The sequence below is a fragment of the Acipenser ruthenus genome, chromosome 19, assembly GCF_902713425.1.
Source record: "Acipenser ruthenus chromosome 19, fAciRut3.2 maternal haplotype, whole genome shotgun sequence".
Taxonomy (NCBI): Eukaryota; Metazoa; Chordata; class Actinopteri; order Acipenseriformes; family Acipenseridae; genus Acipenser; species Acipenser ruthenus.
Window position 1 is genome coordinate 2,649,239 of NC_081207.1, and position 23,011 is coordinate 2,672,249.

Here is a 23,011-nt window from a genome sequence, read left to right on the forward strand (position 1 = left end):
ACTTCCAGAGAACAAACTGACTGCGTTCCTTGTAGTATTGCTACATATTATTATAAATGAATAGCCTGCTTTAAAAATACAGGCGTCTCTTGTACATTTTATCAGCATACAAACATTTCTGTGTTGCTTCCTGGAGCTGAAACTGACCTTACCAAGCGTACTCTTACCCTTGTTTGAACGCGGACAGATTTACTGGATGTACCTGTTCTTTGGTAACCAGTTGACATTTCTGTGGGAAATCTAATGAGCTTGTTCATTGTATACTGCCCCCATGTCAGCACTATGCCGTTTATCAAGGGAGCATACAGTTTAGCTGCATACTGAATAAAAACTCAGTCAAATCTAAAGACAAATTTCACCATGAGATGACCTTGCGGATGTCTTTACGTGTGCTCCTTTATATCTTTCGATTGAGTGATTGGATTAGGGGCCAGCCAAGGAGATTCTTGAAATGTATTTGTTTACGACTGTAAATCGCCCTGGATAAGGGCATCTGCTAAGAAATAAATAATAATAATAATAATAATAAGGAGGCAGTGTGGTCCACTGGTTAAAGAAAAGGGCTTGTAACCAGGAGGTCCCTGGTTCAAATCCCACCTCAACCACTGACTCATTGTGTGACCCTGAGCAAATCACTTAACCTCCTTGTGCTCTGTCTTTCGAGTGAGACGTAGTTGTAAGTGACTCTGCAGCTGATGCATGGTTCACACACCCTAGTCTCTGTAAGTCGCCTTGGATAAAGGTGTCTGCTAAATAAACTAATAATAATAATTTACAGACACAGGGTAGTTTTGCATAACCAGTGCAAGTACTTGATAAGTTCTAGGTTTTTTTGAAAATACAGAAGCTGTGTTTGAAGTGACATGTACCATCGATACTCCATGGAGAGGTTTAATACATCAGTTCTGTGCCTGCATCTTACCACTTAAACTGAGGGAACAGTGAGCAACTGTGTGGTTTGGAACTTGGTTTCAGGAGACTAAACTGACACAGTAAAGCTCAAACAAGGTTTCCTGGTCTCCTGGAACCAGCTTTCAAGCCCCTGTTCCTGAAAATGTGGCTTTGTGTTCCCCCAGCTGTACTTGCAAAACTTTGATGACACAAGATGCACTTAAACAGATTAATTCATATTGACCTGAATCTTGTGACAGCTCACCTGTCAAGGTTCATATTTCTCGGGGGGGGGGGGGGGGGTAGAATATTGGTGTTGCGATAGGCACTGAAACTCATAAAGCAAGTGAAGCCTGTGCAATAATATGCTTATCCCTGAAAAATCAGTGTCCTGATGAGTCCTTTTAAAAACATGTTTTAGTTAAATAGTTATTAAGCATAAACAAGAATTGAGAGTTATACAGAACAAATATTAGTGTATTAAACAGGAAAGAAATGTAGAAGGTACCCAGTACCTCTTTAAAATGCCACAGCATGTTCAAACTCATCTCTAGTAGCTCAATGTCCCAGCACGGTTATACAGTAAAGGACAGCTGACACTCAGAATTCAAACAGAATTAAAGAACAGTTTGAATGGCACTATTAAGCAGTAATTCTCTTAGTCACTGTCTATATCACTTGATAACCTTTAGATGGGAGTTTTAACAATGCATAAGAATAGCAAATGAACCCGTGTGACAGACAAGAAATGACTCCTGGGAAGTGTTTTACAGTGTCACTCGAAGAATCTGTAGAATGTGTTTACTTGCACTTGTGTGTGGTTGATGGGAGTGCCCACAGCCACTTAACACAGCCAATGAGAAAAGTTGCTCAAGCAGTCTGATACCGAACACGAGTCTGCCTACAGCTGTATTGCTTTTTTTTGCTTTGGTACATCACATGGCAACTGCACTGCGTATTGTAAATCTCCCCTACTAAAGTATGCAAGAATCCCATATAGACCCTGCTGGTAGATCAGGCAGTCCTATGGTAAATGTCAGGGCTGTGCAGCTCTAATGTCTGTCCCACCTGCAACACTGGCGAGTTAGTAAATTGGAAATCTCTATAGACTCACTGAGATAGTTTCCTGAGATGTACTGTAGTACAACAGAGTTCAACACTTCTTGGTTCCCTCCGAGAGCAGGATTTCTGAGTTTAAATATATTGTCAGCAGCCTTGTACCTATACTGTAGGTAGAATGAGACACCCATTCCATTCAATCATAAGTCAAATCAAACAAATATTCCTAGAGGATCATGATGCAGTAGCACACCTGATAATGATATGAATCATATGGTACCATAGCACTGCCTGACCAGGGTGTGTTGCGTCATACCATTCTGATACAATTGATATGACAAACTATGAAGATGCGATCTTTCCACTCACGTCATTCCATTGTGACTGCACATTGTGCTAGTGTGTCAGTACCCATGGTGGCGACACTGTCTGCATTGCCACTGAAGATACGTTGTAAGGGCAATTGCACAGTAAATTAAACTAGTGTAACTGCACATGTACCAGAACTGTGCCATTATTACTGCAAAGAACAGAACATGCAAATTTAAAACATACAAAAGAAACAAATAAAACTCAACAACTCTTAACAAATCTAATGATTGAAATATGCATGCCTCACATATAAATCAACTTAATTTGAATCTCTTTTTAGTGCTGTGGTAAGACACGCACAGCAGGAGAGTGAATCCTTAGTGATTTGCAACCCTCTTCTGGTGAAGCGGCAGCGTCTGGGTGTTGGTTTGAGAATGTAAAAACAGACACGTTTGTAACACAAGCTAAACAATACGCAGCGCAATGTACAATAGCGAAGCCTGATGAACCAAAGCCACCGAACGCTCGTAGCAGCAGCTTATTCAGTGTTACACAACTGTATTGAAAACAATGTACCAGGTTTGACTGTACAGCAGTTCCAGCTGGTTGGACCAGATTGTTAGTTACTCAGAAAATACAGCGCTGTTATACGACCCGCATGGCGCTATTCACTCTTTCAGTGATGGAAGGCTATTTTGTTTTTGAAGCACTAGTTAACATATATTTTGATTTTGTAACATCACATGCAATGTTTGCGATACCATGTTTTTTTTTTTTTTTTTTTTTTTTTTTAAATAAAACTACAGAACTAATCGCTTGGAAGTGCCGTTAGGATGGAATTATTTTGTCAGCTGCTTAACGACTTTACAGGCAAATTGATGTTAAATACCAGGTACAGTATGTCCCATAGACAACAGAAGTAATAATGCGGGTTTAGACATCTGTACACTTGCAAACTATTTTCACCTGCGTCACAAACTATACCTTAATAAGCATCAGCATAAAATGAGTTAACATTCTTAGTCATACGTAACTAGACAAAACTATCTCTTGTGTTACAATACTGTATTTATTTATTGAATTTTTTTATAGGGACACTCAACCTTTAAGAAACAAAAGACGGCACCTCCCCTCATTTCACTTCGCTACAGCGTTGCTAAGAAACAAGCACCAACAACGCTGTCAGCATGGCGTCCAGCTCCCAAAGGATTCCGAACATGCGTTTGGAAATGGAGGATTTCGCCTTTGAAGAAAGAGTGACAATGTACATGCTTCGGCAAGATAAACAGAGGGAAGTCAGAAAGGTTTGTCGATGGGAGTTTTTGTTTTGTCCACAGCGTGCGTGTAATTAACACCTCACCCATTCATCCCGCTTGAGCCCCTGCACGTTTATTTTAATCATAAAGGCACGTCGTATTTTTGTAACAAATCACTCTTTTTTATATAATAAAGTGTTTCAGGGATAGTCTTTCAATATTGCACGAATAAATCTATTTTTCTACCTTTGTTTGGTTGGATAGTTTTTGTAAATGTGTGTGTATAAATGTGTGTGTGTATATTACTTAGTAATCTAAATTAGAGATTGAGGCAGCACTGTTTTTAATTAGCATGTGGAATATAGTTTTTTATGTGTGGTGTGTATGTGTTCATTGTATTTATAAGGTTTCATTGTACATATGGCGAACCTATATTTAAATACACATCACTTAACAAAAGAAAAATACAGAAAGAATATTTGTACTCATTTCATCTATACTGCATTTAGACTTACAAGTCCATCCAAAGCAGGTAAGTTTACACTTACAAGCAACATCTTTCAGTTACTCGTTACTGTAGAGGACTACAGCTAATGCATATCATGGTAACTGGAAAGCGCTTGAACAGTGTAAGTCAAACTTTATATGAACATGATATGAACACATTATATAATCTTCATATATAACAGAGGAGGGAACCAGTGACTTCGATAGCTGGGTCTGCAAAGAGTATTTCGAGCATAAGAAAACAAATTGCTTAAGAAGTAACAATTTGCAACTGTAAATGCAATTTTTTTTTTCAAAGTAATGCGGTACTGTAACTTGTTACAATTTTGTCCAATTACTTTTTAAAAGGAACTTCCCCAACGCTGCCCATGTTGACCGAACACCACACAGGATGTAAAATTAATAAGAGATGCAGTAAATACAGATATACTCAATACTAAACTTCATTAATTCAACTGAAAGTCTTTTTCAAAGTCATCAAAATGTGGCACTATTTGCAGTTCTGGGTGCAGTATGAGGCACACAGAGAGGTAGTTCCTTCTCTGTGTTTACTCGTAATTTAAACAAACCTTGTCTGTGTTAGCTGAGGTCCTTATTTGTCCAGATTGTAATGAATTTCAATGATCTACCTTCGACTGGAGTTGTATATTGTTGTGCCAAGTCTCTGCCCTACGTACCTCAGCCGCTTGTAGCATTCATTATGATCCAACAGAGTAGATAGGATCTCTCTCCTTAGTCTATTGTAATAGCTAATAGCCACAGGATCAGATTGCAATATTTAATACTGGTTAAGAAAGTGATCTTATAATTCACTGTTTAAAAAACAAATAAACAAACAAACTAACCAACCAGTGGCCATACAAGCACATACAATAAAATGAATACAAAACTGGGTCACATTCAGTTATGCAGGCTACATTTTAGGTCTGTAATTGCAGGGCATTGTTGTAATGCAGAGCTTCTGGGTTAAGAAGCTTTTATGACTGATTAATGTGTATTCCTGCTAACTTTACAAGGACAGGGTAATCCAAGTTGCTTAGTATTTTCAAAGCCTTTGTTGCTTCTTGGTTTTTTACATCCCAAGAACATTTTGTTTGAGATTTCAGTGCCTGTAGCTGACTGCTCTAGGCATTCTCACGTCCTGAGGTGAAGAAAAAGCAATAAGTCAGGGTGATGGGTTGGTTTTGTGTCATATTCGAGTGAAGCCTTCGTTCCACATCTTTTTTTCAGAACAAAGGGAAAATGTTTAAACATGTCAGGTGCACTAGCTATTTGATATATGTAATGTAATGCGTGTTCTACAGTCGCTTGCAATCCTTTATGGTAAAGAAACATCTCATTTCAGAGCAGAGTATATACCCTGAATACTACAAGATAAAAAAAGGGTGAAATAGTTACTGGATTTAATGAAACTGAACTCATCAGCAGACTGTGACGTAAGTGAATTATCCACAGTTGTGTTTTTGGGCACTTTTTGCTGTGGTATGACACATACATCATAAGCCTGGCCTAAGTAACAGAGTGATAACTGCAGTTCCCAGTGAAAGGCTCTGCTTTAAGATTCAAGCAAAACGTTCGAAGTGCTTCACCAAAGAAGGATGTGGTCTGTTGTCACAGCAACCCAGCCTTTCAGCCAAACCATCAACAGGGTAAACAAGATTGCCAACAAACACTACAATGTAGATTAAACAGTCGCACACAAACACACAAACACAGGCCACTGCAGCCATGAGTTCCTAAGCACTGCTGCTTGGACACCAGCAAACGTCTGTAAACTGAAAAGCTTTTGTGTTGGTAATCCCTTTGAGGCAGCAGTCAGGCTAGCAGGCGAGTAATTCTGTCAGAGCGGCAGGGCTCCTTGATGGTTTTATTACACTTGGGGACCCAGAGATGTCAGGGTTAGGTTTCACTTGATTTCATTTGTGGTAGGCAGGTGTGAGAGAGAGAGAGACGAGGTTTATAACAAATAGAAGTTGCTTATAGTACTATTACAGTACAGGGACCAACAGAGTTCAATAAAAATGGAGACTGGCGAGAAAGCTGAGAAAACAAAAAGTCAGTCTGGTAGCGTAGAGAAGATTAGGACGAGTTTGTTTCATCGCCTTCTGGATAAGAGGATGCTGCTGAATCCCAAGGAAGAAATGGTGAGTCTGTTCAGGTGGAAAGATTTAGTGTGATTTAGAGATAGGGGTGGATAGTCAAAGCTACAACCTAAAAAAAAAAAAAAAAAATAATAATAATAATAATAATAATAATAATAAATGAGAAGTAAACAACTACATTTGCTTCCACAGCCTTAAGAATAGCTGATGTGTTTATTTCTAGTTGTGTGATTGTAAGCAAACAATGTATTTTTATGACTTTCCAAAATGCTACCAAATGCCTTTTATCAAATCTGTTGCTACGCAGTATATTCTTACAGTATATGTTGCATATATGATTAGAACATGTATTTGTGGATATAATGGCACAGAATATTTAGTTATTGTGAGTACACTTGCTAAATAAAGTAGCAAGGAAAAAGATGTGATTGCGTAACTTGACACCTCGGGCACATTTCTGGCAGCCATGGTAACACATGATATATTTGTAAAACTAATTTTAACATGAGCCCACATACTTGTAGGTCTTATAAATGTACATTTTGATTGAGCAAATGAGCTGGTATATGCTGCCATGTGCCGGAGTTGTATTTTGTATAAATGTAGTTGTATTGAGAACCACTGACTTCAAATTGTAATCTCTGCTGTTGCTGTCTGCATTCAGAAGTTCCTGCTTCATCGGCTAATATTTATTGCCAGAATATCACCCGAGCTGGCTGACAAAAGGGACCTCGGAGGTAAGGAAAAATATAATTTGGGAAAAGATTACATGTTTTAAAAAGTTGGAAGACGTCTTTGTTAAAAGAGACTTATGTGTTTTAGGGCAGTGATATGGAGATTAATTGCTCCTAAAAGTATTGATTATTAAAATACACCCCACTGTGCAAAGTATGAAACAAAGATTGTGCCCTTTGAACCCTTGAATCACTCATGCATCTCATATCTGGGCATATTCAAGTATAACATCATCAAGTTTTGGCCAATTTCAGACTCCGCCCACTATTACATCATCAGTGTCGTCATCCACCCCATTGCAGCAAGCTGTTTTGTGCATGTGTCTCGGGTTGACATTGAGACCCCTGTGTCCTGCCCTAGGATATTATGAGCAGCTTTACCAGGACCTGCAGCGTTACTATCAGGGCGATGGTGTGACTGGCCTACTTCTGCTCTACCCCTCCTACATTCTACACATTGTGGAGGTAACTGCTTATGATCTGGTGTTCGGCTGTCATACTGTAACATAGTTGCAAAGCTTTGGTTTTTTTTTTTATTCGGTTCATTACGTTTTTGTTGCCTGTTGTCAAGGAAACCCCAGAGATAGTCTAGTATAGTTTTGTTAAGCATCAAACGTTGGTAATTAAAGAAGACATCTTTAGATAACTAATAGGTTAGAGCTTTGTGAACAGGGCCCACTGCACTGGCACTCTGATTTAGCATGTGCTAATAAAGAAGCTCTCAAGGAAATACACCTTACAATGAAATACTTTACTGTCAAGCATATAATGATATAGATAGAGTGTAATAAGTAGACTGGAGTGCTACATGTAATGATTGCCACTCAAGCAAGTTATGCAATTACACTTGTAGGTACAGTACAGGTGGGGTAGTAAGATCTTATTCACATATAGATTATATAATTTTTGAAAGCCCTAAAAACAAGCTTCAAAATAATATTAATGCTAACATGAGCCCAATGTAAGTGATGCTGGGCTTAGTCTTATTGTTAACCCTTTTCTAGTTCAACTTCTCTAGAACTGCTGTGTTCGTCCACTGAATTGTAAATGGTTTACAATGATTGTCAGCTCCTTCTGAATCAGGCTTTCTGAAACGTATGGCCTTGTATTTAAGCTTTTGCTGTTAGGCAGCCACTTAAATCACAAACAGCCTTTCTTATTTTATTCCAGTCTTCCAATGATGTTCTTTTTTCTGTACTGCGGGATCTGGTACACATGCAGCGGCAAGGACACAGGTGAGAGATGACAGTGTCGAGCAGAGCTCATGTATGAGTTAGTATAGCCAGTTGATCCTCTCTATTACACCCTATTCACACTACCTGAACAATGTGCAACTAATGTATTAATATGTATGTATATAACTCTGTAATCTGTAATATATATATTTATGTGTATATATATATATATATATATATATATATATATATATATATATATATATATATATATATATATATATATATTAGGCATATATGTGTATATATCTATAATCATATTGATCTAAATAAACGTTTTATTAGTTGATAGGACGAGAACTGCTAAACAAAAAAGAAATGCTCAAATACTGCTTGGAATTTGATCCTGAAAGTTTCCGGGTTTTTTGTTATTTTTATTTCAGTAGCAGCACATATTGAGCCTGTATTACACTTTTAAAACTTTTACTTGAACACAAGCATTTGTTTTAATAAAGCAAGTACTTTGAGAGTTTATCTCATCTAGATTGCAGTACAGTCTCAGAGCATTTCTTTCTTTCTTTCTTTCTTTCTTTCTTTCTTTCTTTTTCTTTCCCGCACCTATGTGCAAGTCTCTTTAAAAATCCTGCCTTAACTCCTGATCCCCTCATTTAAAACTGGATTCTGTTCTTAATGCAGTGCCCTTATTCTGGAGCCTCGGATCCTGGTGATCTCTCATGACATTCCCAACAGGCTGTTTCAGCAGTGGAGCTACAAGGTCCTAAGCGTCCCAGCCAGGAGGCTGGCAGCGGCAGAGCAAACCGAGTCACACGAGAAACTAGTGAGCGAATCCCTGACCATGCTCATGAAACTGGGGGTGGAAATGCTCAAGACTCCCAAGGTACCGTATCTAGAGTGCTTCTCATTTACTACATGCACACACTGTGATGCACTTGCCTAATGCTTCTTCCACTCCTCCCTGTGACTGTACAAAGGGCAATGCAGCCCTCCTTGTAGGTCCCCTGCTGGTTCTGTAGCACTTGAGCAGATTTTTAACAAGTACCCAGGTAGTATCTGTGCTTCAAGAGGCTCTTTATGCAAAGAGGTGTCCGGGGTTAGCGCACTGTGCTCATGCACGTACTTTTGTTTTATGTCTAGCGTTCTAAAAACTCAGCTGATTCTGTCCTGGACAAGGAGCCCGAGCTGATCGTTCCCCAGGACAACATTGAGCAGCTGCTGAAGAATGAGGCTCTGTTGACTCCTCTGCAGTATCTAGATACTTATGACTGTCCGATCAATGTGGTCATGGATTCTGGTAAGATTTATTAAGATTTTTTCAATGCATTTGAGTGAGCAACTACAACACATATACACAAATCTATATTGGCCTTTTTTTTAAGAAGCTTAATTTGTGGAAATGTTTATATTATTATTATTATTATTATTATTATTATTATTATTATTATTATTATTACTGAAGTGTATTACATGACGGTGTTGAAAGTTCAGCAGGTGTTCAACCTGTGCGAAGCTGTATTCACGTGTTGTTACATACCGTCTGTTCTGATTGGTTAAAGGGCATGTGTTTGGAAGCTCCAACCCAACCACAGTTTAAGTTGTGGTTGAAAGGTACAGTACAGCAAGCCTCAGCATGCATGTTGCCTGTCTGCATGTCATCAGTTCATTGCATGCTTTCATCACAGCAGAGACTCTCATTCATAGTGTCTTACCCAGCTCCCACAACGCAGATGACAAATAACTAATCACACAGATTATAGCACCAATACCATCCATCAGCTGCAAATCAAATTATCACACAAGTCACCTGTGCCTGTTATTTATAAACATTGAACTAACAAAAACTCACACAAGGAATTGAATTCCTGTGCATGATGATTCATGTTACAATCTTAGATTTTCATTGATCATTGAAAATCTGAACAGTCTGGAGTTATACAATTAACAGAAAGTGTTTGTGGCTGCAAAGTAATTTAATACATCTTAACTGTCATATATATATCTCGATTTTAGCAAACTTGCATCTTCATTTTAAAACATGAGATTTGGAACCACACTACGTTTTCTTTTTGTTTGCACGGTTACTGTTTCACTTCCAAGGTCCGTTCACCTCAGTAGTGTCGGGATCAAAGCTTGTCACTCAATAGGGGAAGGAGTCGATTGGTTATTGACAGGAAAGAAGGCTCTGAAGGGGTGGGGACAATATCACTCACTCCAGGTGAAACCACCAACGAAGTGCAAGAGTATTTGAATGAAAACTTGCAAACAGATCTCTTTGTGAACCTCATATTTAATATGTGTTTCTTTCAAAACTGCACGTTTGAGAGTTCTGTAAAGGGTTCAAGTACACAGCAGGTTAGATTTATGAGATTTTGCATTAGCCTCAACCACTTTAATGCTATAGTAAATATAGTACTGCAGCTGTTGTTTAAGAAAGGACAGTAACATTCTTTTTTTTTATTTTTTCAGACCGTGTTTGGCCACCATATGAGCACTTTCTTCCCATCCCATGAATGTGCTATACCACAGTATGTCTGCATTAGTCAGATTATTTATGCTGTACAGGAATCACTGTTTTGGAGAGACCTGGAAATGTACAGCATGTTATTTTAATGTATTCATGTCAATGCTTTATTTTTTAAGACTTATGGTAAACATAATTGCATTATGTTAGCATGTAAATATTACAGTTGAGCCTGGTCAGTGACACAGATGGAAAAAAAAATACAAAGTAATGCAGCAAATATATTCTTACTGCACAATCATTAGCCCTCTCAAAGAGATGATACATTAATGTTTAGATGATGTTAAAAAAAAAAAGCTTTTGTGATTATCAAATTTAACACACAACAATAATAGTTTTGCTTGTTACCTTAGATTCTGTTCCAGCATTTTTGGGTACTTTAACATTTAGAAAAATTGAATAAAATGTTTTATTTAAACCACTCACAACCTTCATCGCTGTTCTTTGTCATTGCTATTGTTTCATTTTCAACAAGAGAGCTTTTGTACAACCAAAGTCTTAAAAAAAAAAAAAAAAACGTGGTCTGTACAGAATAGCTGAGTATAATACTGTGGGAGTCAAACACACTTGCCCAATACTGACACCCAGTGGGGGGAGGGCAGAAGGGCAGAAGGTGCAGCTGTAAGGTTCACCACCACAGTCAGTCTGTCCTTGGGTGCAGGAATCTTAATGTACCAAACAATAAGGGGTTAACTGGAATGGTAGGTGAGAAAGTATTTAAGATTATTCTCCCTTTAAGAACAGAGTACACAACTTCTAGAAATGCATCCCTTGTGGTTACATACATACATACACACTGAAATACCAACACCAGGTGACATCTTTAAAAAAGGTAGGTTTTTAATTGGTTCAGCATTCTGATGAGGAGGATTGTTGCAGTATTCACAGTACAGGCTGTGTTTGGCTTGTGGTAAGCAGACAAGGCTGGGCTACTATAAGCAGGGAAACACTTTGCCACGGATCAGTGGTTTTTCCTCAGCAGCTAATTTCGGTTCCTCCAACGGCCAGTGCCATGCACAAACAACAAGGCCCCATGGGTATGAAGAGCTTTGTAAACGTTTCCATCATGGCACTGTACAACACACACCACTGGTTGAGTAAGCACCACAGTATTACAGTTCATGGTAAACCACCTGGATATTTTGTATCCTGTTTAAACCATGTTACACCATGTATTTGTCAAGGTTAAAACATGAACCACTGAAATTACTATGGTTAACCATTGCCAGACCTTGCTATGGATGGTACCACAGCCAAACCATGCTCAACACACACACATTTCCATTATACCATTGTATTTCCAGAACCAGTCATAATGGTAGACCATGAGGGCAGCAGTGGCTAAGACATGGAAATCAAATATGATGGGTAATGTCGCTCTAGTATTAAAGCCAACTCAGATCATTTGTATAGTAATGGACTATTATTGGTGCAAATTATACAGCCTTCCCAGCAAGCAGCATTCTCTTAGCATATCCCATAGTGGTTAGATCAAGTGATTTTTTTATCTGGTTGTCGAATCGGGTAGCTTAATCGTTTTTCATGGTGTCTGAGACTTATCTGCCTTGTAACTAGAAGGATGATGTTCAAGACCCAGTTGCAATGGACTGGTCACCAGCACAAAACATCTGGAAGTTTTCATGAGGGCCATTGCTTCTGCCCCTTGCAAAAGAGAACATCCCTTTATGCAACAGGAAAGTTAACTGCAGTTACAGATAAGTAAGGTACATACACATTAGTTCAAGATCATTAACCTCGAGCTTACAAGTTTCCAAATCTTTACATCGTGAAGCCTGCCTTTAACAGCACTTTCCACCAGAATACAAACTGGGACCCCTTTAAGGTGTTATTGTGTGTATCACATCTGGAAATATGCAGATGCACACTGAGAAGTGTATGGTAAATCAGGCTCTATTCACAGGTCCATTGTTACAATTTCATTTATTTATTTGTTTTGCAAATGATGCAGCCTTGAGCCACTGGAAAGAAACACAACCCCATGTATTTGAATATGATATATTAAAAAAATAAAAATAAATAGCAGACCTGTGTGCAACAGTGATTTGTCATAGGCAAAGAAACAAAGGGCATCTGTCTTTTTTTTTCTTCTTTTCTACAGGACACTGAAATAAGGGGTGCTGTCTCATCAACAATGCCTTGGTATTTATCAATCAATCTACACAAGCACGTCTGAGGTGTTTGCATTTCTAAAAGAAACTCCTACAAAATATGTCTGGCTTGTATGTATTGGTGCGCTTTCTTCATTCATATAATCATACAGAACTCGAAGATGCAGTTACTAAAATCTGTGCAAAAGCTAAAGTAGCTTTACTGTACCTCTTAATGAAACTGTGAAACTGGCAAATACCGTGAAAGGAACAAACAAACCGTGAAAGGAACAAACAAACTTTTACGGTAGCAGGTACATTGGGTATCTGACCTTGGATTTAAGAGCAGCATTATAACCTCCAGGCAGTGCATATAGACCACTGACTTTCTTTATGAAAATATCTGTAACAAACAGGAATACAAGTATATGTATCACTTTGAGGAAAAGCCCGGTCATGAGATAAAGTGCTCCTCCCTGGAAAGCAGTACAGCTCTGTACATTTTGTACAATTGTGTTGATGCTGAAGCAGGTGGCTCAACAGAATATCCCCCACCAGTAAGGACAAGATGCAAATATGACCCTTTTCTATGCTTATGAGGAACAAAAGATATGCACCTTTTGACATTAAAAAGTATAAATATATAACAACCTAAAATATTCTAGATATACTAGCACCTCACCACGTTTTCCAAGAATTTCTATACGGACATCGATTTATGTATTTTTCTTTTCTTTTATACCTTTAAATTGGCCCCCAGAAAAACAACACCGTACATACAGTTCTGAATCGTAACCTTGACAACATCCACACTAAAAAGGAACCATTTAAAACCAGTGGTACAAAAACCATACAGCATCAACACCAGCTAAGGACCATAGAACTGGCAACATCTACAGGCTAGAGCGGCCGACTGTACACACAGACAGAGAAGTGCAGAATCTCCTTTTTCACAAGATGTGATTTAAAGAAAGACACCCACAAACTAACACTCATCGCTGAATCATTCTACTTATCATCCACCAGGGGGCGTTTCTCACAGGTTCCGTCAACATGGAGCCACGCCATCTTTTAGCTTCCCAGCAGTGATCAGTTAAGAGGTAGCATCCTTTGAATGAGTCGTGAAAGCAGGAGAAAGCAAGGTGCTGTATACTGACTCTGCATGTGCCACTAGGAGGCATTTCAGGAAACAGGACTGAAGACAGTCCCTTTGGAATATAGTAAATGGAATAATGGCTGGTTTTGAAGAGATAAGAAAACTGAAACTCTACCAAAATATTTTCAAACTGGAGCTCTTTGGAGACAGGAATACTTGTTCAAAGAGCTTTTTTAAATAAATTAGACCACATCAGTGATGCTTATTTTAAAACAAATGCCTTGTGTTTCAAAAACCAGTTATCACAAGGTGTTTTTTTTAAGCAAACAGGCTGTATAGTTGGCCTGAACACTTTGTATACATTTACAACAACATATACAAAAGAAAAAAGAAATCCTGCAACTTCTTTGGGGTTTCCAGTGTGCACCGGGATATGCCACGACTCTCTTTGACATACTTTCTACAGATGATTCATTAATCTATATGCCCTCCCATGAGGCACCGTAGCAGAGTACATTACAAAATCCACTGAACAAGTTAGTAACAAATATAAAGGCAAAGTTGCAATGAAAAAAAAAAAAAAAATAATAAAGTAATTAAAACATGCCACAATCAAAATGTAACATGGTATTCAGTTCCATATTGGAAGTGTCTTTTCCCATCATTTCAAATTCCCCATGTCATTTATTTTTCATTTATATAATTATATATATATCCATCTATCTCTCTGTCTCACTCTATATATACATCCATCTATCTATCTATATATATATATATATATATATCTATATATTCCCATGTTGTTTTTGCAGACAGTAGAAGCAGCTCGGGTGCTCTCAGTAGTAGTTTGTATATATTGTATGTACAGTAACGGGGTCCCTGTGTCAAAGGGCAGTGCTTTCCGACTCCTCCGACTCCTCCGACTCTGTTTTTGCCATGAAGTCCCCCACAGAGTTCCTGCTCGCTGGATCCGGAGGCTCGCAATGCAGGCCATCAAATTCTATGTGTATGATGGGGATTTCTAGACTGAGGGGATCTGCAAGGGAGGGAAGGGGAACAAAGAAGAACAGGGGTTACTGTCCTGCAGGGACAAACACAGACGCTGTTATTAATACATGGTTTCTTTCTGCTTTTTTTTTGGTGAAGGGGGGCGGGCACATTATTAACAGGGATGTCACAATACCGTGTAGTTTTCACTGATACTTTATTAATTAGATTGTTCATTATTAACATTCAGTCTCTTTTCAGGTGGCAGCAGGCACTTTTTTCTTTAGGGTCTTGGTTTCCCATTGTGGGCAAACGGACCAGCTACTGTAGTGGAAAGTACAGGCTATTTATCTTTCAAGACTGTGGTTAACAAAACTTCTCATCCCTTTTTAAAGTCTTACTGTTATGATTTGGTTACAGTCTTATCAAATGTATAACAGGAAATCATCATTTAAAAAAAATACTTAATCTAATCTAACGCTGTTATACACAGCACAAAATATGATATTTTAAAATGCATTATTGTGTCAAATTTAGAGATCCACCATAAATGACAAGTACTGTATAAGGCTGCACTACTGCCCATTTGTCAGAGCTCAGAAATCAGAGAAACTCACGTCTCTTCCACTTACAAAATACCACTCGGCTGCTGGACCTACACATTAATAAATCTACCAAAAATGCTCTGCACAGGGTATCCCATAAATCAGGCATCACAGGCATCATTTTTAATATTGGTTGTCTTTCTTCTCTCTTCAAGTACGCAACATTGTTAAGATACAGTAATTCAGATCATTTTGATGAGTGGAAGCCATCCTAATCAGTACAGTACATGATGCAATCGCCTATGAACCCTACTTCTGCACGTATGTATCTTGACATCCCGTCTATAATATGAAATGGAACAGGGAAAGAAATTTCATTCATGGACACAGTCATAAAGCCGTGGGACTGCGGGGGGGAGGGGGGGGGGAGGCTGTAATAAAGCATGGTGTGTGTCAGGTGCAGAAACATAGAGGGTGACAAGAAGTCATCCCGTGGGTCTTTGTGATGCTATCAACAAGCCATGCGTCTGAGCTTTAGCCCCATGCAAAGGCTGGATTAACAGAATGGGTTAGTAGTGATCTGGACATGACACACATATACATACATACATATATATATATATATATATATATATATATATATATATATATATATAGCAGGCTGGAAAAAGCGCCAGAGTTAACCAAGATGCCAGAGGTTTAGACCTTGAAGCTCCGGCTTACCCTAAAAATCCCCCTCACACTTAGCCAATACTGAATCACTCGCTTCAAACAGCTGTAAGTACACAATAAACAGGAATCGACACAGAAAACAAGAAACAAGAGCACAGTAGAAAAATAAATACACATTCAGAGTTCTGGAAAATAGACACATTCTTTGAACTCTTTCCCCTCCCGCTAGAATCTCTTTAAAAACTGAATCAAAGCATAGCACTTTTTAAACATTAGTGCCACCCACCCACATCCCAGCTGGTACCCCCAGAGGATTTTGCAGCTACGCACCAACAAGCAATTGGGACGCCTTGTACTAATTACTTGTTGAAAGGTAGTATGCAAACATGTCAGTCTTTCTCAGGGGGGTGTGAGATGATTAGTTTTATCAGAAGGAAAGGGTAAAAGTAAGCAATGATAAGAGGATTTCAAATACAATCTGAATCATAATACATGCCCTTTTTGTGCCTGGGGTCCCGCTAGACATTAACATGTATTCTTTACGTCCACTTTGAATACACAATATAAACCTGCAGTGTTATAATTCTCGTATTACAGTTCTATTGTTTCAGTGTTAGAAAATAATCAACGGAAAATGATTTCAAGTATTTTCAGGTTTTTTTTCTTTGCTGTCTCTGGTTATATTTGTGCATTGTTAAAGAAAGTTTAAGATATAGCTGCTTCCTGCGGTTATGGTATTTCACATTCATTTAAATTATGAGCCTCTTTTGAAGTGTAGCTTGTTGTTAAATAAGTGATAACTGTGCTTTAGTGTGGGAATCTATGGAGCGACATATACAGACGATGTAGTGCAACAGACAGAACGCAAGCAGTTGTCATTTCATTTTGTTTTCAATGTTCATATTTTCAATGTTACATATTTTCAATCTTACACAAAAGCTGTGAGGTTTAATATAATATGACACTGAATAGACACCAAAAATAAAACAACAAGTGCGTGTTTTAAACAGAGGAGGAGGTTATTGTAAACATCCCCTCAGAGCCATTTCAATTTGGAGAACACTATCACAGGTGGCATTAATGGCTCTGTAATTACTTTGTAAATACTGTACATGTAACATGCAGACAAGCGGCACACTAATTTGCAACAAAATGCTTTTTTTGTTTCTAAAAAGGAGAATGCAACAAAACATTACGTAAGTTACTTGGTATGATAATTAAGAGCTCCGACAGAACCTAGTTGTCCGAAGACCACTCTGCTTTCATAGCCATCAGCTAAAGGCGGTCTTTATTAGACAGATGGTCTGTATACGCAGGTGGTCTTCCTTGTCTTTACAGTGCAGTACCGACAGTCGGTGTTACCAAATGATATCTCTCTGCATTAAAAAAAAACAAAAAACAATATACTAAACACACAGTGGTGCTTACTGGTGGACCTTTCAGTCCTTTTCAACCAAGGACCATAACATAATTACACAGTTAAATATCAAGAGGTTCGAAAGCAGGCTTCTGACAGATGAATAATGTGTCCTGGTGTGGTCTGGACTGGAGGCGCCACAAGCAAGCAGCGCTGGTTCACTCTGTCTAGTTGGAGGGCTCCGCTGTGTTTACCTGTGGACATGCTCTCCCCTGGAGACATGCCGTCCAGCATGGCGTGGTCCAGAGACTGCGGGCTGGAGCTGGAGAGCCCGGGGGCGGTGGGCGGCTGGGGAGGGGGCAGGCTGGGCCTCTGCCGGGGCTTTGGGGTGGGCCGCGACTTGGTGAGTGTGCCGGTGAGGGAGGAGGGAGACGACAGGGACTGGGGGGCCGCCTGTGACACCTGACCTGGGGAGGTTATGGTGGTGTACCCCTGGGGGTAACTGAGTCCGTACGGGGAAGGGGTGCTGGGAGGGGTGGGGGAGAGGCTGACGGGGGATGGCTGACCTGTCGACTGGTCGGACACAGCCCCCGACTGCCCAAACGGCACCTTGGGGGGGATGGGGGTCAGCTTCTTGGACACTGCAGAAAGGAAAAGGAGGGAGGGTGTTAAGAGTAGGGTAGTTTGAATGGCGTGAGAAGCAAAGAAAGAGACTAAGGTCTGAACATTATCTAGGATAACGATGGGGGCTGAATCCTGAACGCTATCCTGAAATCTGCAAGTACATTGGGTGTCTGCATCTCATGACTGAAGGGGGAGGGTGGTAGAGGTTGTAAAGATGGGCAGGCTGGTTTGAAATTAATCCAGATCAGAGGGCAGTATAGTTCCATTCTATAAACATACATGCCACAGGATCAGCTATTTTTTAGCCTGTTAGTTAAGCCACGTTAAGCCACTGTCCTCTTCGGAACAGACTGATATTCACAGCCCAGTAGACTGGGCTACAGAACAATCTATGTTACTTAAAGGTACAGTAACGGCTCATTCCGAGGTACGTACAGGTCCCTTTTCTGAGGGAGTGGGGGCTCTGGTCACTGGTGAGTTGCTGCCCTGTTCCAGATCCCTGCTGGCCACTGCCTGTCGATGTCATGGAGCCTAAAACAGGGCAGCTGCCCTTCTGCCCCATCACAGGAGATAGCTCTTTGCTCTTCAGGGTGCTGGAAAGAAAAGCAGACACAATCCCATTCAGTACATCAGTATCCATTATATGAACCTATAAGAGAATCCAAACTTTCACTGAGGGCAGGCTACTTTATGAGGGTCAAGCAGACAAGTCGTCCAGCTTTCCAGTTTCTAGAGTTTAATCTGCAAATTATACATATTACATATATAATGTAATATTTAGTTTGCACATGTTGATTTCCTGCCTGAGGGCTCTATGGTGGGTTTGCTACTGGGGTTAAATGCATTACTGGATATTTGGAAGTCGCTGTTGGGAACTCTGTGCTGCTATCGGGTGTGACCCTGTTATTAAAAGTGTAATCTTATGGGTTGTTACCTTGGTTACCAAGGGGCTTACTCTGAAAACATTTTACTCCAGTGCTTGGTAACAAGAGGAGTGTGTTTCTCCTATGAGAATAGGCCATTAAGAGTCTACCCTATGAAAAAGCAGGACAGGATGACTAACATGCTCAGATTGGAAAATAATCTTACATACAATGCTAAGGCTCAGGCTCACCAAATCCAAAAGCTCATCCAATCAGGTGTCACTTCCTACTTCCTAACCTACTTCCACAGCGAGAACAACCACTTCTCCTAACAGCCCATGCAATGGCTTATCAAAATCAGATGAGCGTCTCTTAAATATAACATCAGGTGTCCGTACAGCTTAACACAGTGTGCAAATAATGACTTGCAACAAAGGTCCATGCAGAGATTCATTAAATGTCAGGCTGGTGGTTCTTAAGATACAGCTAGCCATAGAAGCTTTCTGTTGGGTCATTGTAAAACAAGGGGGTCAGTGGGAGCTGTGTCAGTGACTCCAGGCAGATCAGTGTGCAGAAAGGTGGCAATGTGGGGTCATACTCACCTCACCCCTCTTCTCTCATTGGCCATGCAGCTGTAAGATCTAAAAGTTTGCCAGTTTCATTCTTAACCGTCATTGTGTCAGATACATGGGCCCTACTTCTCTTTATTGGGTCATGACCACAGTATGTAATTCCCAAATAACACCAAGGGCATCAGATTTGACCGTTGATATACCATGCTGTGCATCATTAACATCAAGGAGGACAGACCTCTAATAGTACATTGAAATTAATCCTTAGCAATCCAATTCTCTACACCTCCATATTCATGTTAGGCAAAACATGTCCAAGCTCAGAATACATTTGAGTCTACATGCCACTGACATCGTTGCCACATAATTAAAACAAATATGCAATTCATTATAAATGATTAGTAAATCAATTAACCCAAACCTATTGTTTCTCAAACAGTTTTAATTAAATGCTTGCTCAACACAAAAGTAAATAAATACGGAAATAGTCCAAAAAAAAAAAAAAAATCACATTTACAGAAACCTAAACAAACATACCCCTCTCTTACGTAATAATATCACGCAGGTTGTTTTTTATTTTTTATAACAGGGTTTATTTAAAAGCAAAAACATTCTCCGTTCCTAGGCAACCCTCAACAGTCCACTCTCCAACACTCTCCTGGAGTGAAACCTAGCAACGGTGAATGGCATTGCTTAAATAATCGAGGAATGCAAAGAAATATATGGCATAAGAAAATGTCATCCAGAATCTGAGATGTGAATTAAAAAATAAATAACAAAATAAAAAAAGACAGGCAATTCATTTGACACTACTGAGAAAGCACATATTCCCCAATGCCCAGTTTGTTCATGGTTTTATTTTTTATTTGAATGTATTTAATTGTTTTCGGTTGTCGGTCGGTTGGTTTATTTACCTAGTCAGCTTGGTCCCTCTTTCTCTGGTACAGGTACAGCTGACCCATTGGGGTGAGGCTGACATAGGGAGGTTAGGGGGGGTGCCAAAGAGGGGGTCTTGTTTGGTGAGCACGAGGGGTGTTTTGATGTAAAGGGGTGACACGTTAGTTTCAGGAGCAGCATGCGGTGCGTCAGTGAGGGAGTTTTGCTTAGGGAGGTGGAGGAAGCTGGGCTTTGGGTTAGAATTGATGTCAAGCTGCTGAGGAGAAGGGGAGGGGGGAGGCAGGGGGGGGCTGTAGCCCGTCCACCGGTGCGGCGAAGAGCCCAGGGTTACAGGGTCGAGGGGGGTGGGAGCAGCCGGCCGAGAGGATGGCTGTGCTTTGGGGTAGTAATGGCGGGGAGGGGGGTAGGAGGTGGGGTAAGGTGGTGGGGGCCTGTCATCCTCTGGGGAAGGATAGGCGTAACAGGAATCCGACCAATTGGAAGACACATCGTCTGTGCTGCAAATGTTGAAAAACAAAAACAAAACAAAAGCAACAATGATTGTATAGGGAGCAGCACAAGAGAGATGAGCGGTAGAAACAGAAGAGTATCTGTAGTATGCAGGGCAACACACACGTCAAGACCAGTCCGCAAAGTATTGGGAGAAATGCAGGGGAAAAACGGGCATATGGCGGAAGTGCTTTTTTAAAAGAGAAATTAAATTAAAAGTTGTTTTTTTTTAAATTAAAAGGCAGATAACGCTGACAACAAGCTTAACACAGTAGTGTACAGAAGGGAGGGTTCAGTCTTAGAAAACGTGAGAAAAAGAAAACTTTCAGATTCCTTCAAAAAAGCGCATGCATCCACTATATTCTGAAACAATATTAGTGATGCATTCAGCATGGAGTTGTGTCTGAGTACACTGCATGTCCTGCCTTCTTTATTTTAGAAGGCAACTACTAAAGATTAAACCATGTAAAGCACCAATCGTCAGCATTCCTAAAGGATGGGCACCAGTTATTACATTCAGTGTCAGCTCTAATCACAATTTTGGTTCAGATTTACAACAAATAAATCATTTTAACCCATACTGAAGAATTTTGTTTCAAACCTAAAAGAAAAAAACAAACTAGTAAAAACATGTCTTTATATTAATATTTGTAAAAGCGTTCCTACAGTGTGTCCACTTGCTGCGGTTTATTGCTTGCAACATCTGCAGTTTGTTCTTTGCACAGTAGGTCATCATTTAGTTTATTGAAAGAATAGAAACTCCAGTGTGGGAAAGCGAAACCCCCGTCTGACATGCAGCAAGTCAGACACAAACAGACATACTTTTTTTTCCCTTCAAGGAAAGGAAAGAGATAAAGAGATTGTGCCATTGGTGAAAAAAAGGGCTTCATTCAACTGCAAAATGAGCTTTTCTTTTTTTTTCTATATATAAAAGGTAAACCAAACACATATTTCAAAATCAGTTTAGCATATTTTGGAATCGGATTACACAGGACTATACAGTATTACATGGGCAGCAGTGTGGAGTAGTGGTTAGGGCTCTGGACTCTTGACCGGAGGGTCGTGGGTTCAATCCCAGGTGGGGGACACTGCTGCTGCACCCTTGAGCAAGGTACTTTACCTAGATTGCTCCAGTAAAAACCCAACTGTATAAATGGGTAATTCTATGTAAAAATAATGTGATATCTTGTAACAATTCTAAGTCACCCTGGATAAGGGCGTCTGCCAAGAAATAAATAATAATAATAATTACCCCTTCACCCCTCCCCCCCCAAAATAACATTTGGTCAAAGAATAGTTTGTAAACATGCTCAAAATATACTTACATTTTGTTTGCAAAAACATGACACAGTCCAACCTGGTAAGCACTGAACTATTTAAAAGGGGTCTGTGTCTTTAAACCCTGGTCATTTAACATGGGGAACACACAGTATGGTCACACTTCAGGATTTATCACTGGGATGAGTTTGTCGCAAAGTGCTAATGTTACAGAACTAGGTGCATATCGGAGTCATTCAAATAACCTTTAAAATAGGCTTGACTATATACCTGCTCAGTCTCTACCAGTATTTACCTCACCACCTCTTGTTGCAGCAAGATCACTTGAATGAGACACAGCATCTCGTCTCCAATGGGTGTGTTGTGTCTTGAATTAAAACGATAAGCGTGCTGCTGCCCTTGTGAGGCTATACTGACATCTTTAATAGCATGACAAAATATGGCTTTGCTGTCATATTGATTTCATTCAGCTCTACTTAGCTGTGACTCCTGATTCTTCAGGAAAATGGCTGGAACAAAGTCTGTCCAGTGTAAAACTAGAGCAGTGGTCCTCAAAGTTGTTTGTGCACGGGTACAGACGTGTATTTCTCACAAGGACAAGGTTGTGATCATTTTTCTATTTTGATTTCCAAAATGTGAAATAAAAGGACATTATAATACAGGTTTATCAAAAGGTACAGAGCTTGAGCCTGAGAGCTTGACAGCAGAGAGCAGTAGTTTGGAATGATTTGAGTTCCTCTTCAGCAGCCTCAGTATTGCAGCATTATTAAAAATTATAGCAGCTGGAATGATGGGCACAGCTTTGAGGATCTCTGACCTATATAAATCAATGATCACACACACACACACACTGCTGCAGGTACCCCCATTAGCTCCTTGACAAGCGTCTCAGCGAAACAACCCTGGCAAATTAACCAGCCAAATTATTGCTACCAGACGGATTTCCTT

The 23,011-nt window shown here is 39.7% G+C and overlaps 2 protein-coding genes across 13 annotated transcripts in view; one reads left to right on the forward strand and one right to left on the reverse strand.

Annotated features, from left to right (window-relative positions):
* Positions 1-3,113: 3,113 nt before the first annotated feature.
* Positions 3,114-10,996, forward strand: LOC117424508 (testis-expressed protein 47). Of its 3 annotated transcripts, XM_034040893.3 has the most exons (8): positions 5,483-6,169; positions 6,792-6,864; positions 7,223-7,326; positions 8,032-8,096; positions 8,733-8,934; positions 9,192-9,348; positions 9,611-9,662; positions 10,521-10,996. In XM_034040893.3, exons 1-7 carry the CDS (start codon positions 6,047-6,049, stop codon positions 9,646-9,648), a joined length of 762 nt encoding a protein of 253 aa, XP_033896784.1. In that variant the 5' UTR covers positions 5,483-6,046; the 3' UTR covers positions 9,649-9,662; positions 10,521-10,996. The 3 variants fall into 3 exon arrangements, with proteins under 3 accessions (XP_033896785.2, XP_033896783.1, XP_033896784.1); XM_034040894.3 differs by lacking the exons at positions 5,483-6,169; positions 9,611-9,662 and adding an exon at positions 3,114-3,566; XM_034040892.3 differs by lacking the exon at positions 9,611-9,662 and having other exon boundaries at positions 5,481-6,169.
* A 1,503-nt stretch (positions 10,997-12,499) lies between these two features.
* The window catches only part of LOC117424507 (rho GTPase-activating protein 44-like), a 53,023-nt gene continuing 42,511 nt past the window's right edge, over positions 12,500-23,011 (reverse strand). For 4 of the 10 annotated variants that reach the window (XM_034040887.3, XM_034040885.3, XM_058992344.1 and 1 more), the window contains 4 exons: positions 20,314-20,793; positions 18,400-18,557; positions 17,595-17,981; positions 12,500-14,815 (listed from right to left, as the gene is read on the reverse strand). In XM_034040887.3, the coding sequence (XP_033896778.3) occupies positions 14,664-14,815; positions 17,595-17,981; positions 18,400-18,557; positions 20,314-20,793 (1,177 nt within the window). In that variant the 3' untranslated portion in view covers positions 12,500-14,663. Of the gene's footprint in view, positions 14,816-16,034; positions 16,087-17,594; positions 17,982-18,399; positions 18,558-20,313; positions 20,794-23,011 lie in introns of all 10 variants that reach the window. The other 6 variants (XM_034040891.3, XM_058992348.1, XM_034040889.3 and 3 more) reach the window with 4 other exon arrangements.

Coding starts and splice junctions, on each gene's coding strand:
- LOC117424508 (XM_034040892.3), top strand. CDS start 6,047: ATGGAGACTGGCGAGAAAGCTGAGAAAACAAAAAGTCAGTCTGGTAGC. Junction 8,097..8,732: donor ATGCAGCGGCAAGGACACAG/GTGAGAGATGAC, acceptor TTCTTAATGCAG/TGCCCTTATTCTGGAGCCTC. Junction 9,349..10,520: donor CAATGTGGTCATGGATTCTG/GTAAGATTTATT, acceptor TTATTTTTTCAG/ACCGTGTTTGGCCACCATAT.